Source organism: Rousettus aegyptiacus, unplaced genomic scaffold (assembly GCF_014176215.1).
Source record: "Rousettus aegyptiacus isolate mRouAeg1 unplaced genomic scaffold, mRouAeg1.p scaffold_m13_p_10, whole genome shotgun sequence".
In the NCBI taxonomy this organism is placed as follows: domain Eukaryota; kingdom Metazoa; phylum Chordata; class Mammalia; order Chiroptera; family Pteropodidae; genus Rousettus; species Rousettus aegyptiacus.
The window spans coordinates 71,427,829-71,447,057 of NW_023416285.1; the positions used below are offsets into that span (position 1 = coordinate 71,427,829).

The 19,229-nt window shown below is 34.0% G+C and overlaps 1 protein-coding gene and 1 pseudogene across 10 annotated transcripts in view; both read left to right on the top strand.

Annotated features, from left to right (window-relative positions):
• Window positions 1–19,229, top strand: part of ATP8A1 (ATPase phospholipid transporting 8A1) — a 208,611-nt gene that overhangs the window by 147,970 nt on the left and 41,412 nt on the right. For all 10 annotated transcript variants that reach the window (XM_016160733.2, XM_036227971.1, XM_016160729.2 and 7 more), the window contains 3 exons: window positions 12,398–12,581; window positions 12,674–12,784; window positions 19,107–19,181. In XM_016160733.2, the coding sequence (XP_016016219.1) occupies window positions 12,398–12,581; window positions 12,674–12,784; window positions 19,107–19,181 (370 nt within the window). The remainder of the gene's footprint in view (window positions 1–12,397; window positions 12,582–12,673; window positions 12,785–19,106; window positions 19,182–19,229) is intronic.
• LOC118609106 lies at window positions 12,998–13,116 on the top strand (annotated as a pseudogene).

Below are 19,229 nucleotides of genomic sequence, written 5' to 3' on the forward strand. Positions count from 1 at the left end.
CTTGGCATTTAAACTATTGGCACAGACCATCTTCATATCATTTAGCTTACTGGCCTAGACATAGGTGCGCAATTCTGTAGATCATTCTTTACAATTAAGTCCAATTGTAAAGAATGATCTACAGGTTTCTTAAATGATTACAGTCTCCCAGCTTCAGGAAATTCTGTTTTACTCCATTATAAGACATGCTCCCAATAAATGCTGAACATTATTTCAAAATACAGTACAGTATTGTTTCCCAAATTCATTTATGTTTATTCTAGCTTTATGGGTTTTCCCCTCAGACTACTTTCAACCTATTTCTTGTCAGTCCACACAAGAAGACAATTCAGAGTCTGGTCAGAGCTCTTTTCAGCCATAGCTGGAGTGGAAGTATAGGGAAAGCTTTCCTGTAATGAATATTGAGGCCCTCGATATTAGTTCCATCTTCAGGATTACATCAGCCACTTTCTTCCCTGACACTATCAGCATGAAAGGCAGAAGGCAGTTTTTAATGTTTGCCTTAGTGACAGTTATAAAAACTGAGTGGCTTTCCCTGAAGGGTCTGTAATTGAATTGAAAGAAATAGTTGTTCTTTGCCAGTGGTCATTACGTCTTACCACCATTTTCTGAAGGAAACATTCAGAAACAGAAATAATCCCCTTGCCTCCAAATTATTCAGGGCTTTGGAGTCCTGGTTTTGGTTTACAAAGGGAAGGTTGCATGTCATACTTCAAATAATTTAAGTATATAAAACTTAAGAAGTAAAACGAAATACGTTTTTATCAGTCTACCAAGTACTGTATTTTCATAAATACCATGCAGCTTTTGTTTTTACCTCTGTGCACATTTACCTGTGTAATCTGAGTAGTTTAATAGGAAACATACATTTAGTATTAAGGCAGTTTCTGATCAGTTTTCCTGGTTATAAAAATAAACTATTCTTTTATGCTATTTCTTCCTTTCTATTCTCTTGCTCAGGTACACTGATTCCTATCGTTTGGTGTGATCACAGATACTTCTGAAGAACAGAAAGCTATGGACTCTTCCAAAAAAATATACATACAAACATGTAAAATTGAATGCACCGTTTTAGTGGTTTCAGACTCCCTGGACTCCTTGGACAAGTAGTGGGGTGGGAAAAGCTTGATCCAAGACTCATGGAGATCTCTGTGTACAGCTAACATCACTAGAGCTATTCTGCAAAGTAGCTGTACCAGAAAATAATTCCTCATGTCAGTTACCAAACCAATATTTTATGTCCTAAAGTACTACAGCTAGTATTATTGGTATAATGGTGTTTTAGGTAGGAATTCACAAAATTCTTATTCTAATGCTACCTACCTGGCATTTCAGATACTTAATAGTATCTCTCTGGCCTTGGTTTTGTGACCTGTAAAATGTGGAGCTTAACATATAACAGTGATTCAATCCTCCAGGGAGCCTAATATCTAAAGCCAAGAGTGGAGCTTCTCTGACCTAGAAAGGTGGAGCTTCTCTGACCTAGAAAGGTGGGGAGCCCATGCACACACAGCCCTCCTGGGTCATCTCCTTCCAACTTGAAAACTTCTGGGCCAAAGAACCCTCTTTTGGGGGTGAACTGTACTTCTGTTGGCCACTGTGTTCTGGGAGGAGAATGTCTACTGCTTGGATTAACTTAATTTGGGAAGCGTCTCTTCCACCTCTTTTCATATTCCCACCAGAAGGGAAAGGGAACGTTGCAGTAAAGTACTGCTGTGTGTTAAATAGCATGCGGTTTCTGAGATCCTTGTCAGTTCACATAACCTAGCCTTTAAAAGAATTTTACATTTTTTCTGCAGTTGTCAGTTTAGTTTAAACATATATTGAAACTTATATTCTGTGACAGTTGGTTGAAAATTGGCCTAGAGCCTCCAGCTTTTAGATTGTCTAGTAATCACCGTTCTGCTACGTAATTTATGTACTCATGTCTTCTGAAAAGCAGAAGTTAAATTGAAGAAAGCATTTTTCCTTACTTGTAACATCTCTAATCAAAGTTTAACTCCCTTTTAGGTGATTTTCCCATAGCACAGAAAAAAAAAAAAATTTGACCTCAGTGAGTGTCGTCACTTGAGAGTGGCATTCCAGGCAAAACCTTTCACCTTATTTGAATCAAGGGCCCTCCAAGAAAAGGTCTAAAGGGACACTCTGCACACTTTTCATAGCATGAGTGCATTACATAAGGGATTTATTTACTTCATGAATCCACTTTTTGAATCTTCTCAGATTGTCTTAAACTTGAAGAAATTCTCTAAATAATTGTTCTTCTTAAAGGGTAGTCATAAAGTACAAAAGAAGCTAATAAATGCTCAACAAATTTTTTTTAAAGGAAAAAGTTTGTGAAAATCGTTGGATGCCAAGCAGATGTTTGGCTTTGAAAAAATTTACAAACTGTTAATGAATGCCAACCCTATATTTGCCTCTAAGAAAATATGAATAAATGTTGGAAATGTTGAGAGACTATTTCTTTCATATATGTATAGCTAAAAGAGGACATACTGAACAAATTTTATAAGTTCATAAAATGCCCATATTTTAATATAATATAATAATACATTGCTCAGCTCTGTTCACCTCATTTGCTATTCTATCTCTATTGAGCAATGTTAAAGGAACTGCATGGCTATATTATAGCCTCTTAGCCAATTATGATGTACACTACCACAGAAGTTCAAATTGGACAGTAAAGTATCTAAAGATATGTGATAAATCTAAATGCTATAGAATCCCACTGTAATTTGATATTATATAGTTTTAGATGTGACTCAAGATAAACCACCATCACCAACACACACACACACACACACACACACACACACACACACACACATACACACATTAGAACTACAGATTATACAATTCTGATAAAGTTAACCTATACTGGAAAGTAAATAGAGCATAAGTGTACATATAGTTCAGTGAATTTTCACAAAGTTGAACACACTCCTATATCAAGCACCAGAGCATGACAACACCCCAGAAGCCCTGTTTATGCTCCCTTTGGCTCCCTTTATCATTCTTTATTATTCTTTAATTCCCTTTATTACTACCCAAGGGTAACTGCTATCTTGATTTCTATCACCATCCCTCTTCAATGATTTCTTATTCATTTTAGTCTTTGTTTTATATCTTGTTAACCTGGAATAAGTGTATATATCTTCTGTGACTGCATTCAAATTCTTGATTTTTTTCTGTTCAACAATTTTAAATACAGAACTCTACAGCTTTCCAGTAAAGGCCTCCATAAAGCTTTACATAAATCAATAAATAGCATTCCTCTCATATATTCTTCAGTCAAATGTAAATTCGCCTAATAGATTGCTTATAGTTCTCCTTCTATTCTATGATGATAGAATAAAAGGACTTCATTTTCCAATTTTCTAAGGACATGATAGATGGAACCTACAACATTTCTCTGATCTTTTAGTCCGTTGACCCACTTGTGAAGGAAAGGAAAGCAGAGTTAGTTTGGCATACAGCTTTTCCTTGTATAATTGTTTCTAGTGATTACCTTCTTTTAATAAACATGCCTGAGCCATCCTCACTTAGGACAAGTTGAAGTCTTAGGTTTTTTGAGCCTGGCTACAGTTCCAGGAGTCAAGTCAAGGCAGGATGTAGGCCATGAATGTCTCTATTCTGTATTATAGGGCACAGAGTAAAGGGAAGAAAAGACAGCATCCCAGGGGAAAGATGGTCTGAGAAAACAAAAGGCTTTTACCAGGGTTGCAGACAGACACAAGAAATGAACATTAAATGACAGGCTTTAAATTGAGACATGAAAGAGAAGATGGTTCCGGGTAGCAATCTCTAAGAGCAAGGGAGTATTTTATAGAGCAAAGGTGGGGAAACTTTTTCTTTGAGGGGGTAGATAGTAAATATTATAGGCTTTCTGGGCTGTACAGTCTCTTTCACAACTGCTCAACCTTACCACTGTTAAGATAAGCTGGTATGAAAGACAGACTGCTGCCCAGATGTGGTCCCAGGGCCATAATGAGCCAGCCAGCCTCTGCTGTGGAGTGCCTGTGGATCATGGATGAATGGGAACTGAACTTTCTGTTGGGTTTTTCTATCTTTTTTTTTTTCTTCTTCTTATATGCAAGAATTCTTTGTGTGTTCAAGATATTGGTTCTTTGCTGATTATAGACATGGAAAATATCTTCTAATCTGGCTCCCTTCTTAATTCTGCCTGTGGTATTCTTCCTTGAACAGAAATCACTGACCTTGGGGTAGTCAAATTCTATTAATTTTTCCTTTTATAGTTTGTGCTTTTTGGATACTAACATTTTCCCACTCAAAAAGATATTCTGCAATTTTCATCTGTTAACTTCACAGCTTTCTGTTTTCCATATGGATCTTTAATTCATATGAAGTTTATTTTTTGTATATCTTATAGAAGAGAAGGGATCCAATGTTTTTTCAATTCTACATAGCGAGCAAATTCTCCTAATACCACTTATTAAACAACCTACCCTTTTGCTTCTGTTTGTGACGCCATGGGCTCTAGCACTCAGGCTCCGGAACCAGACCTTCCAGAATCTAAGTCTAGGCTTCACCTCTTATTAGCTGAGTAGTACATTGTTTAATTTCTCTAACTTCAATTTCATCTTTGAAACAGAGAAAAAATAATTGTTCTCATAGGGCTGTGAGGAATAAATGAGTTAATATATGTATTTAATGCATTGGCAGCTTTTATTAAAAATTATGCTACTCTTAGAAATGCTATCAAGTTTTCTTTTATATGGCATAATTCAATATTTCTGGTAAGAGGAATACATAAAGATTCTTTTCTAACCATTATTGCCTTTTCTGCATACTACATTCTATATTATCTGGTAGTAAAATTGCTAGCCTGGCATTCCTTTGTTTCGTATATGCTATTTCTTTTTCCTAAACCCTACATTCATTTTTTCTGTATAACATAGCAACTAAGAATACTGTCTGTAAATCCTCATCGCTTCAACCTGTGTTCTTGCTTTATCACTTACTTGCTGTTATACCTTAAGTTATATAATCTTTCTGTCCCTCAGTGTCATTTGTAAAATGGCAATAACAGTAATTTCACGTAAGTTCTTCTGAGAATTGAACAAGTTAAAACAAGAGCTTAGCACATAGTGATCAAATAAGTGGTATATTAGCTGTTATAAAGTGTGTCACCTTTAGACATCATTTTGCTGGATCTTCTTGTTTTAATCAAATCTAAGAATCTGTTTTTCAATCAGTGAATTTAACCCATTTATATTTATTGTAATTACTGCTACAGTAAGCCTTATTTCTCTTATTTTGTGTTTTCCAGTTATTATGTCTCTTGTTTCTTTTTTTTTTTCTTCCCCTACTTTCCACTGCCTAAATCATATTTTTATCTGCTGGTTTTAAATCTTTAGTCTAAATCTTTTCTATTTCTGTTTACTTTTAAAGTTCCTATAGCCATATTTTTGCTTATTGCTTATACTAGTATGTCTTCCGTTCCCTGCCCCTCCCCCACAATAAAGAGACAAGAGCTGAAGATAAAAGAATTTTGTTTGTAAGTAGCCTGCTTTTTCTCTCTAGAAGATTTAGAAATTCTTTTCTTAATTTCAATTTAACTGTAATGTGTATAGGGGTAGGAACTTCGTTCTTATACTTCTTTTTGATACTGTATGGCCTTTTCAATTTAAGGACACATGTTGTTTTTTAATTCTGGGAAATTATTAATCATTTTTTCATTTTGTATCTTTTTCTCTTTTTGACTCCCATTATATTTGTGTGTGTGCATATATATATATGTATTATGTATGTATGTATATTTGTAGTTGCCTTTATTTCTCCATTTCTTTTCATTTTTCTCCCTCTCTTTTCTTTAATTTCCTCCTGTCTTTTGAGACAATTTATTTGAATTTTCACGCTTTATCATATTTACTACTCAGTTTACAATTGGCTTCTTTCCTTTATCACTTATACTTTTATACCTTATTTTCAATTGGTTCTTTATTATAATGACTTGTTTTAGTTTTGTGTTTCCAGTATCTTCCCATATCTTTCCAAGTTTCTTTATCATACTTTTTAAAAATTCTTATTATATCTGTTTTTACTAGATCTCTTTTTTAATAAGTTGTTTATTTCTTTTGTGTTTATAATCTCCTATCTTGAAAGTTTTTTCTGTGAGATCATGTTTTCCCCATTTTTCATAATGACAGTAATATCATTTCCATAATGGCAGTAATGGGAGAAGGATAAAAGCTAGATCTTAACTTATGGTAAAGTTGGAGACAGGGTTCAATCTGAGTTTCGTGAATCCCTGTTTTCCCCTAGTTCCTTTACCCAACCACAGCTCTCGTAGAGACAGCCATATTCTGATGGAATTGTGGTAGCATTTGAGGGTCTGTCCTTACACACATATCATTAGCACCTGTCTCTGCCTGTCTCCATGTCCTGGGGTTGACCAGAAATCTTCAACTTTCCTGGTCTAAGGCATTTGATAGGAATTTTCCTGGAGTCTTAGCTGTAGGGCATTAGGGATACTCTTGGAATTGGGGTATTATTTTTCCAGCATGTTATTTGGGAGATTTAAGTTTCCACAAGCTCCAAGCCTAAGCTAAAGTTTACAGTTGTGATGAAAGAGGAGCCCCTTTGTTCCATCCAGCCTAGTCTCACCCCCCCCTCAGTGTCAGCCTGGGCGTGCACAGGGTACCTTCGGGAGTGAACAGTACAACTGAAAAGCTTTCCCCACCTGTTTATTTATCTATGGCCCCTGGCATACCACTCTTTCCCTCTGTGCTGTTTACTTTCTAACGCGTATCCACAACTTCCTGTTTTCCCCAACCTCTGTTGCTCAAAGCTAGCTGTGACATTCAGACTTTCTTACCGTGACATGCAGGGGCCCCCTGTCATCTGGATCTAATCCATTCTGAATATACCCACTTTCCCTTGAAGGAGTAATATGTTTCCTTCTCCACGTAATAATTTTTCGCCTGTCTTTCCCAGTCATGTAAGAAAGCCTGCAGAATCCAATATAGTTCCTCTATACTCTAGATACAGAGCAGATTAAACAGACTGCCTCCTAACAGTGAATAGTCAAACATGAATGAGTTGTAATGTTAGTATCATGGGATAATGAGGTGAATTTTGATTTCTTGTAAAATTTCCATTCATTCAGTATCACTACCATTTTTATACCTGCTATGTGCTGACTGCAATGCTAAGTTCCACATAACTAGATGATATATATAATTTTTTAATAAACATTAGTACTAAAGAACAATTGTTCTATAGTGTGAATATTATAATAAAACTGTGTACTACGCAGTTTTCTTTTGGTGCCTTTTGTAAGGCATATTTGCCAGTTAGTAGCTGGAGTGCCTGTGCACACACATGCACTCACATGTGTATTCAAATATACACTATCACTATGATCAGTCACTATTTAAAATATTATCTGAACCATTGAAACTGAAGGCAGTAGTAATTTACCCACAACAACCTGAATTCCACAAGACAGAAGTTTTGCATCTAAAATGCATTGCAAAAGAAATCTTTTTAAAAATTACTTTACTTTTTTGTCTTGTTGAAAGGCTATCTTCATTTTATTACTGTAGACTCAGTCCCTATATTATAAGGTCCCGTCAACGCCTCTGACTGCACAATACATCAATAGATGTTGCTTTTGGAAGCTAGGAAAGTGCTTACTCTTCAGTCATTTGAATAACAGTTCTCTTACCTAGAAGTTGTTCAATGTTTCATCAAGTATTATTTTTTAGGATTTGCTATATAAGTGGCTGTTTTCATTCTAGTTACAAATTGACAGTGAGTTTCCTAAAGTGTCATAATACTTGTGTAATTTTGGTACATGTAACACAGATTTTTTTTTTCTTTGCCATATTAAATTCCCCCTCCATTCAAAACTTTTTAAGAGCCTAATAAATTTTAGTTCAGAAAAGTATCAAGTAAGATCTAAGTTTTTCTCTTAGAGTTTTTCCTCTGTTTATAATTTATTAGTCATCAGAATATGACTCAATGGGGAATAGACTGATACTCACAGAGAGAAATCTTAGGAAATTGGTTGCAAAGGAAAGTGCAGCAGACTCGCCCCCCACTGATGATCCTGATCTCTAGGTAGTCACCATGAGCCCCCCTGAAACTTAGTAAATACAAGAGCTTTAGCAATATGGGACCACGATAAAAAACACTTCAAAATAGTAAAGAAATACTATATTCCTCTATGTTCTTAAATTTTTTTCTAGATTTACCTTCTAAAGGCAACTTTATGGTAACTTTTTAGTTTACAGTATAACTTTTTCAGATAATATTATCAGCATAATTTTTCCTGTAAAACATATTTAAGGTTATTAACCTAAAATACAATAGAGGAAGATAAAATTATTGTACTCCTTTTGTCTACTGTAAAAATTCCTTAAAATATTCTTTATTATGTGTCTGTATATATACATGCACATATAATCTTTATGCATATTTAATTCAAAAAGGTGATTCATTTAGCTAATCCCATTAAAAGAGTGCAAAATGAGGCTCATATAATTTGGGTCATTCTATATACTCTCTGGTTTAAATGGTAAAAATTTCCAGTACTACAATCTAATGTTCACAGTGCAGTGAGAGTTACTACATAGCAAATAAGAAAAGTAATGAATAACATGTGCAGAAACTACAGCCAAATATCTGAAAAGCATACTGCACTCAGTGCATTGCTATGTTGTATCACAAAGGACCACCCTCTGTTTGTGGAACCACAGGGAAGAAAACTGGACCTTTACACCACATGCTGGATATGTAGCCTTTTTCTGTAGAGACTCTAACTTCTCCCAAAGAATAAAGAGCAACAGTGGAAGAGAAGAGGACTGTGATTAATTTCAATTCTGACCCAAAAGTGGGAAAAAAAAAAAAAAAAAAAAAAAAACTTAAGGTAGAAAACAGTGCTCTTATGATGTTTCTAGATTATATATTGGGTCACTCTTGGTATTTGTAAAATTAAGGCTTTAGATATTCTCAACCATGGATGTGTGGTTTTTGATAGACATTTGGAAGAATTAACTTGTGTAGTAAGATTGTTCTAGACTACTGTGGAAATTGTGCAAATACAAAGGCAAGCATACAAAAGTCCATAAAATAAACTCTAATAAGTGAAATTAGTAACCTTTTATGAGGTAAGAATAAAATAATAGAAAGGAATACATTGTGGATAACTGTTAACATGAAGTTAAAGAAGTTTAGTATATTCTGTTTCTTTTACCTGTCTTGAGCTCTTCTTTCTTAGTCAAGGCCAAGTCAAATTCTATCTTATCAAAGAAGCATCTTACAGCCCATGCTAATTTCTGCATCCTCTGAATTTATCAAATACTGAAAATTATATCAAAAAGCTTTATGCTACACTCGTTTTTAATGTCTTTTAGTTTGTTTTACTCTCTTGTAAACCCCCCTATAGCAAGAACCATGTTGTAATAGGATGCTTTAAAATCATAGAAGATCTTTTAGCTCATTTTAGCTTGAGTAACCTGAGTCCCCTTAAACCACATTCCCTCCCTAAGACAGCTAATAGATGCCCACAGAACATCATGCCAAAGCTGGAAGGATACTCTTCAGTGCACCCTTGCACTTTTGCTTCCCTGGGTGAACTTGGTGCTTATGTGGAATCAATGGGTGCTTGCTCCCTAATCTGTTTATTCCTGTTTACTTAAAGTAATCATCCATTAATTAAATATTTCATAAGTCTTCAAAATAATAATTTAGTCAAAATTGTTGCCAGGAAACCCAAGTATACGGCTCTAGAAAGACTTTCTGAGTTGCTAAAATTTTGCTGTTGTATTTGGGGTGGGTAAGGTAATGACCTGGGGTGGAGGGCATCATTACATTCTTGTCTTCACTGTAATGAAACCAAGCATGAATTGTGCCTCATGAGGGAAATTTCTGCAACCAAAATGTGCAAACAGCAGACCCCTGTGCAAAGTAAGGTTCTTTGCCCTGCATACAAGTTTGTACATTTATATTTTGAGTTAAATGTTTTAAGTATGTATATTTTATTCTTTGTGAATTCCCACTTAAACCTGACATCTTAGTTTAGCAATGAGCTACTTTTTCAAGCCCATCAGATACGAGGGCTTCCGCTGTTTCTTGGCTCTTCTTCAAAACCTGTTGTTCGCTTTTATCCTGATAGTGGAAGCAGGTGCCTTTGCTGGTAGCCAGTACAGTGTGCCTTTGGTAAGGTCTCTCACTGCATCATCATGTTTTTTAAAAACAGGCATTGTTCTTGCCAAAGGAATTCATACTGTTTTTAACACCTGAGTTAACCACACCCATAGAGTAGATGAAAATCCTCAACCAGTTTTAATTTGGGGGTATTGAAAATTGCAATATCAAGCAGAGAAAGCGGTGGTTGGTTGTGGTAGCCATGAAGAAAGAAAGCAGTGTTTAATCCAGCACTCATCTGATGCTTCTTTAAATAACTAATATTAGCTCACCATGCAGAGATGTCTCCTTCATTACACGTACACTGATGAAAAAAAAATACCATTTTCTACCTCCATTGATCCCATGGTAAGACTTCACAATGTGTTTACATTGTAAGCCTGTTAAAATGTAGAGAATTTGATAAATATTTTCAAATGCTTCTCTCTTTTCATGCCCATCCCATTTGCTTTTTAGAACATTTCTTGGTAAGCATTCTATAGTCTAGCAGTCCCCATCCTTTCTGACACCAGGGAAGGGCTTCTATGAGAATCTAATGCCTGATGATCTGAAGTAGAGCTGAGGTGATGATGTTGGCACTGCCAGGGGCTGCAAATACAGATGAAACTTCACTAGCTCTCCCATTGCGCACCTTCTGCTGTGGGGCCCGGTTCCTAATAGGCTACGGACTAGCCTGTTAAGAGAAATTAAATAAAGTTTGAAAACGATATAAAAATTGCTGAGGAGAAAAGTGGGCTAACAGTGAAAACACCCATTCGTGGCCTTATACTCATCCATTTTCTATTATTTATAGTTGTGTCATTTTGTACAATTGCCAGACTCTGAAAGGAAATCCAAAGAAAGAGTTAAAAATAAGTCATTCATACAGCAGCCACTTGCTGAGTACCTGTTTTGGGTTAGCACTAGGAATACAGAGGTGAGAAGACTGATTCACTCTGCAAACAACTGACAAGTCTAAGGCGGTGATTCTCAAACTTGAAATAAAAACTAGAGTTTGGCTGAAGCCTTTCAGAAGGGCCGTGGGGCTTTCTGAAAGTACATGTGTGTGCAGAGAGAGTATCTACTGCTAGGAATTTTTCCTAAAGAAATAATCAGGAAAGTGTGCAAGATGTTGAATATTTCAGAGTAATGATCTTCATTTTTAAATAGAATAATAAATGATTTACGAGATTCCAGACATTATTAGACAGCTACTCCACTTAACTTTGATAAGGAATTTAGCTCTGAGTTATTTTTCTTGTCCACTAACTTTGTGTGTTGTTACTTAGTATTTCAATACTATCTTCCTAGTTTACTAAGCCAGTTCACTGTTTAGTTTTCCTTTCTTTCTCCTTGGTTGCCAATACAGTGTAAATAATACATTAATTATGCTGATGCATTCTGTCTTTGAACCCTTCTGTCATTGTCCTGGGGGCTTATATCCCAGGTGGTTTTTAAAAGTGTGTCGTAAGTTGATCCAAAGTTAATACAAAAATGATTTTCATATGGGGCTGCTGTTCTCTGTTCCTGATACATGTTTATATAAAAGTTGCCTCGATTCTACTTGGCCATTAGTTAATAGCTTTGGAAGAAAATTGAGGTACATGGACTATGTAGCCAAGCGCTTGGTATTCACTTTGGTTGATTTACCATGGTATCCGAGAACAGGTCGAGAAGTTAGCCAGTTCCCTACTATCAATTTAAGTAAAATTTTAAGTTGTTTTAAACATATAGTATGTTGCCTAAGATCAGCTTTCAGAGTCTCAGAACTTTTATTTTCCAGGAATGATAGAGAATTCAGTTAGTATTTGAACTACCATTCAACAGCTTTTTTAACCTTTTTCATTCAAATGTGAAAAATTAGAAGTGCTAATGTTATTTGTTAGGAAGTAATGGAATTTCTGAACTCAAATGTTATTTCTTGCACAAGTTAATGCAAACTAGTGCTGGTAAAGTGGTAACCTAGTGCTTAACAAAGCAGTGCAGCTTGTATTTATCTCCCAGAGGTTTGCTCTAAGACTTTGGTTTTGTTTTTTTCCCTTAAAGTGGCAACCAGGTTAACAAAAACAAACAAACAAACAAACAAAAACAAACATTGGCAAACCTAAGACTTTTCCATAACGGTTCTTCATAGAACTGCATATTCATTTGGATCTTCTATTTCTTTTATCCAGTAAAACAATGACATTTCAAAAATCCTTTCTTTCAGAAAACAGAGCTAATCGATAATTTGTTCTAATTTAAGGGTTTCTCCGCTTCAGAAATCTGAAGTCGTTGAGATGGTTAAAAAACAAGTCAAAGCCATAACGCTTGCAATTGGTGATGGAGCAAATGACGTCAGCATGATACAGACGGCGCATGTTGGTGTTGGTATAAGTGGCAATGAGGGCCTTCAAGCAGCTAATTCTTCTGATTACTCCATAGCTCAGGTAAGCATCATTTCTGCAAAACACACCATTCATCTCAGTCAGCTGACACTAGAAAGAAGAATATATTAATTTTTTTTCCATTCTTATTTTAGTTCAAGTATTTGAAGAATTTATTGATGGTTCATGGTGCCTGGAACTATAACAGAGTCTCCAAGTGCATTTTGTACTGCTTCTACAAGAATATAGTCCTCTATATTATTGAGGTAATAGTAATTCAAGTTTAAAATCCTTACCATTTGCATAGATGTTTAAAGAATTTTATTTATGAATAAAAATGTTTTTATGAAGACATTTTTTTCTTTTAATTAATCTATTTGCCTGCTTACTTTTTATAACTTCTAAATATGTTAAAACAAAAAGTTTGTCAGCCATAGAAAATAATTAATGCTTAAATTCTGGCTAAAAATGTGTATTGTGTCTACAGCCATGCCACCTTGAACAAGCCCGATCCTGTCTGATCTCAGAAGCTAAATAGGGTCAGGCCTTGTTAGTACTTGTATGGGAGACCACCTAGGAAGACCAGGTGCTGTAGGCATAAAAATTTTTTAAAAATAAGGAACTGTAAACCGACAAGGTTCTTGCAATCTGTGAGGTCAACCAGGGGTTGTCTTGCCTAAAATAAACAAACAAACAAATAAATAAAATGTATGTTGTTTTGATAAGAAATGTTGAATTAGAATTGCTAATTATTTTCAGTTGTAAAACGATTATAAACTGTATAAAAACTTTTGTCAAGCTCAAAAATACGAGAAAACAATACACTGGAGGTGCACACATGGAAAACTGTATTTAGAAGGAGAATAAGGGAATGATAGACATAAAATTGAGGATAGCAGTTTTCCTGGGCGAGGCAGAGGACTGGAATCAAGAAGGAAACATAGGTAGTTTTGCCTAGTATAGTTTTTATTATCTTTCAAACTTAGATATTTATACCCCTTGCTATCCAGATCTGTTTTGGTTTCTGAGTTTGGTAGGGAACAAGAGTTCAGATAATGAGGAATTAGTCAAAAAATTATTAGATGATCCAGTTTCTGTCTCTGGATAGCAAGAAACGTTTATATTCTTTTTCATGTATCAAACATGATTTTTTTAATGAAAACTTAACCTACATCAGGAATATCACTTTTAAAGGGATATATTTTGTTCTACAGACAACACCTACTGGGTGCCAGGCACCAAGCTTAGTTCAGCAACTACAAAGTAAATCCAGCATGGTTCCTGTCCTCCAGGAGGTTGCCCATAGAAATATAATGCAAGGCACAAGCGCTGTTTTAAATTTTTTAGAAGCCACACTAGCAGCAAGTAAAAATTAAAGCCCAAATTAACTTTTAAATGATATTTTATTTAACTCAACATATTTAATATTGTCATTTCAACATATAATCACTATAAAAATTATTAATGTGATATTTTACATTCTTTAGACTAAGTATTCAAAATCTGGTGCATATTTTATACTTACCATGTATCTCAATTTGGACTAACATTTGGACTTTCATTTTAAGTGCTCAAGAGCCATATGTGGCCAGCACAGCACTGGTGGATAAGTAAGTAAACTGAATGGTTAATCAGGAAGTGACATATAAGAGACTTACCTTTTTAAAAAAAACATATGGCCATTTTACCATCAGAAGCTGTATTTATAATACTTAAACTCTAGGTGTTATCAGTTTCTTGCTCCTCTTCCAGCTCCACAGAGTATGATGATAAACTCTCCAAAGCTGTTTAAGAAAACCTTCCATCTTCCACTCCTGTTAGAAGACCAACCTGTACCCTAATAAATATCATCAGGGCTTCCAACCTGTACCCTCATAAATATGATCGGATGTTTGTATATGCCACCTTGTCCTCTAATGTGTTGGCTGTTCCTACACATTTATCAGAAGAGACACGATATAACCATTTTCTCTATGGAAATAATAACCCATACTTTACACCAGAGAATTAACACTACAAACAAAACAGAACAAAAATCTAGATTTCATATTTACCCTATTGACAAGTTAGCTGGGAACTGCCATATGTTTGGTTCAGCTATTCCTTAAGCTTCTGTCAGAATGCTTATCGCCTTGTTAAAATGTTGACTGAGCATATAGTTCTTATTATGAGTCAGGCTACTATAATTGAAATTTAGTTTTCAAGTGTATAGGCAGTTTCATTTACTGTTCACTAAAAATCTATAATTAAGTTAACAACCCATTAGGTAACATAATCAAATACTTGATAAGATAAACAGGATAATCTATAAATTTATTGTTATTACTGCTGATTTGGTCTAGAATTATCTGTGTTTTGAGGCAAAATACACCTCTAAAATAGCTTATGAGATCCAAAAACTATATTTTGTTGTGTATATAAATTTGGGGTTTTTTTCTAAAATAATTATTTTTGATTACCAACCCCCTCCATAGTTACCAGTTTTTCTAATTATACATTTCTCTTGTAGAAGAATATCAGTTTATACAGTTTATTTACATATATTTTTGAAGCTACCAAGAGTTTAAAGCCATTGACAATAACAAATCTGCTTACAAAGATTTAATTTTATAAAATGAAATAAGAGTGCTCAACTCACTGATTCTTTTTAAATCTAGATCATTTGACAACCAACAGTGAAGTGGGAAAAACTTACATACTAATGGGGAAATAAAATGTACTGAACCCAAAGAAAAAGTAAATCTGCACTCTCTGTTTCAAATCCAGACTTATTTGATTTGTGGTTAATTAGCCCTAAATTTTACTTGACTTTGAATTTAAATCCTCTTCATGAGATATTTAACATTGACCAAATTCTTTTCATGTTGAAAAGGAAGTAAGTTGTAAACTTTACTGGAAATCTGATTTTTAAGTTATTTTTCTTCCAGCATTTTATGGAAACGTAGTTTGAATATAATTCAGCTATCTTGAAAATGAAGTGACCTTTTCAATCAATTCTCAGATACCCAACTTTTGCCAGTTAAAACAAGTTCTGCAGATGTTAATGGCTCATGTCAATACTGTGAATGAATAGACAGAAAACACATCATTGAATGTCTCTAGTGAGGACAACTGCCAGTCTCGAATCTCTCCTTTCAGTTTTTTGTGCTGATCAGGCGTGGGAGCAGAGGACTCATTGACTGTTTGTAAGCTGCTGTTTAATATGCAGAAATGCTCCATCAGGAAAATGTCTGTGAAGCTTTAACTGCCACGCCTCTGCTGGGACGTGGAACTTAAAAAATAATACCAGGAGAGGCAGGTCTGAAGTTTCTGTGCTAATAAAGGAATAGTCTGGAGCACTGTGGGTTTTATAGATTATCTGCAAAACCTGCTTTTTCCCATTGCCAGGGAATGTCACTATCTAGCTACTCCACTGCCATAAATTACAGCCAAAAAAATAAATACAGATTTGGCAGGTGGCTGTGTAAAGCACTTACTTATGATGGCCTCCCAGCTGCAGCTCTAGACGTTCATTGAAATTATGGGGTCTTTCTGAAGAGTTTTTTTTATTATTATTATTTTAATTTCTTTGAGACATCTGACTCCTTACCAAAATAACATCTTTTCTTACAAACGATTGGTTGCTTCCAGATTTTCTGGTAAGATCCCAAAACAATGTAGTGCTTCTAATTTCCAGAAGCTTTGGTTAAAGTCAATGAGGTGATATTTTCCCAGCACATTATGCTGAGATGTGAGTTTCTTGAGAATTTAAATAATTTAGATACCTCTCTAGAGGGACCAATGTTTGATGTTTTATTCCTGCACCAGTTGTTTTGCTTTAGTCAAATGAGGGACTTTTATGTGTTCGTGGTAATGTAGATATTTTATTCCATGTGAGATATTTCTAATACATCTTTTAACTATAAATCTCACACTAACTTGAAATCAGCCTTCTGGTAGACTTCTTCACTGTTAAAGATCTTCTCTTTTGTCCTTTAAAATATGTAAACTTGAATGCCAGAATATTGGAGTGAAGCTCTTGGATACTACATTGGAAGATTTTGCTCTTACCTAGTCATTTCTCCTTTTTAAAAAAAGGAATTTGAATATTAACTTTTAAAGTACAGAAAGAGAATTTCTAAAAACATGTTCATGTATCTTTTAGTAGGAAAAAGAAAAAGGTAAAAATGTATTAAAATTTAAAAATTTCTGTACTTCTTTCATAAAACAGTTCATTTATGCAATTTTAAAATAAATTTTGAATGCAGATATGGTTTATTTGCAATTATTGGAATTTGAAACTTCATTGATTAAGGGAGATTCTTAAATTTCAAGTTCATAGTAGTATGTTTGAATCAACACCTAATGTTATATAAAGAGTGTAGGAGACCACTCACATTTACAAATGTTTACTCACACACAACAAATTTATTAACATAAATTTCTCATACAGTAATGATTATTGCAAATGCATTTTTAACTATAACCTTTGAACCAGTTTATATCCTTTAGATGATTTGGTATGCATGTAGCTTCGGCTTTCTTCAAACTAAAGATTAGACTAGTAAGACCATAATTGAAAGTTTGGGTTTAAAAATTCTTTATATTGCCATCATAACCTAAGTAATATGAAAGAGCTTCTTAGTATGTGCACAGTAGATCACAGTCACTTTCAGAGAGAACATTATCATCACCCGGAATATTATATTACATAATCCACATCTCACAAAGGCCAAAAGTGAAAACACAATAGCAAGCATTGAAGTCTGTTTTGTCAACTTGTGCATAGTGACCCTTTAAAAAAAAAAAGTAAGGTCAATAGTACTACCCTAAGGAATAAACTTAAGTTCACATGAAGATACAAAATTTTTTTAAAGTTTGCATGTACAAATGAATAATCTGGCTCCTTGTTTAGAGCAAATGTTCAAATTTTTTCTGTAAATATATGTGGCAAAGCAAGCAACAGTTTCAGATTTGACTCAGATTGCTATGCTTTGTTATTGTCATTGCTAATGTATGTTACAACCCTAACACAATTTAGACTTATTTTTCATGTGCTATTGCTACTTTATTTCTTTTTTAAATCTCGTGAAGCAGACATTCATTTTTATCTATGCTCAATCATTCCTTTCCACTATAAAAAAGAAAAAGATCAATCTGGGTACAGAAACTGTTCAGAGGGAGGCCAGCCTCCATACATATTGATAAATGGTGAATTTGTAGTAATTCATGCTTCCATAATGAGGTTAAATGAAATGTGAGGTATAGCAAAGTTCCTGCAACTCCAATTCAAAAATTCACTCAACCGGCATATCAAGGCTGCTTTTTGTTGTTGTGTTTTGATTTTGTGTTTGTGTTTATATAATCTCATTGCTGCACCAGACTTTTTGCTCTTCCAAATCAACATGACTTTAATGACATTTTAGGTCTGCTTTTTTAAAAATACCGTAGGTATTATTGATTTACTAACATTCACTTTAATTTTCTGTTTAACTTAAACATGTTGGAGAAAATTCCTCTATACTACTCCTTAACTTTGTATGTCAAGTTGAGGTTTGTTTTTAAGAGAATTAAAAAATATATAAGAATATTATGTTTATTAGTTAAAAATTTATTGTATCATAGCATAAAGTTATAAAATATTTTAACTTATAAATTCAGATTTCATATTCTAATAGCTGTAATTGTCAAAAAATAAAAAAGTTTAATACTTTTCATTTGGTGAGGAACACAGGAAATTTTTGGAGGTGATGGACATATCTATTATCTTGGTTATACGGATGATTTCATGGGTGTGCACATATGTTCAAACTCACAAAATTGTGTACATTAAATGTGCGCAGGTTTTTTTTTTTTGTATATCAATTACGTCGCAATAAAGCTATCTTTTACAAAAAAAAAAAGAATCCATTCTAAAGAAAGATGTATAAGACTTCTGTACAAAAATATTCAATTGAGAATATATAAAATAGCAAAAACTGGAGACAAGGTAATTATCCCGAAATAGTTATAGCCACCTTGTAAAGAGGTTATGCATCCTTAATATCATTTTAAAGACGATGTTACAACTTAAGAAAATATTTATTACATGATGTGAAGAGGGAGAGGAGCAGAACATGACACTATATACAGTAGGTTTCCAGTAAGGTAAATTTATGAATTCATATAAATGAACTATATGAATATAATTAATACAAAAGAAAATAAATGGTAATTGTATTATTACAGGAAATTATTTTATTTTCTAAATAAACAGGAGATATTTTAAAAGGGAATTAAAGTTCTAAAAATTTAATGACATAACATATATTCCCTAAAGTGCCTTTTAGAAAACAAGGTTATATTTATTTTTTTAAAATCTATGATTGCCTATTGATATATTTCTTTTTTGATTCAACAAGTGGAACTAATTTTGACTTAAATAACAAATACCTTATGAAAGCATCCCTTCAAATTAAAAAGTAAAGCAAAGAAATACCATTTTTAAGAGAGTCATGAAAATACATTAATGCTGGTATTATGAAATGGTTGAGTGTACAACAGATTCTATGCAATATATTTATGATTTTTGTATTCTAATTTGGGGTGTCTGGGTTGTTTTCTTCCTAGATCTGGTTTGCCTTTGTTAATGGCTTTTCTGGACAGATCCTCTTTGAGAGATGGTGTATAGGTCTTTATAATGTGGTAAGTTTAGGACATTTGGTTATTCCTGTTTTATTGAATACTTTGAGA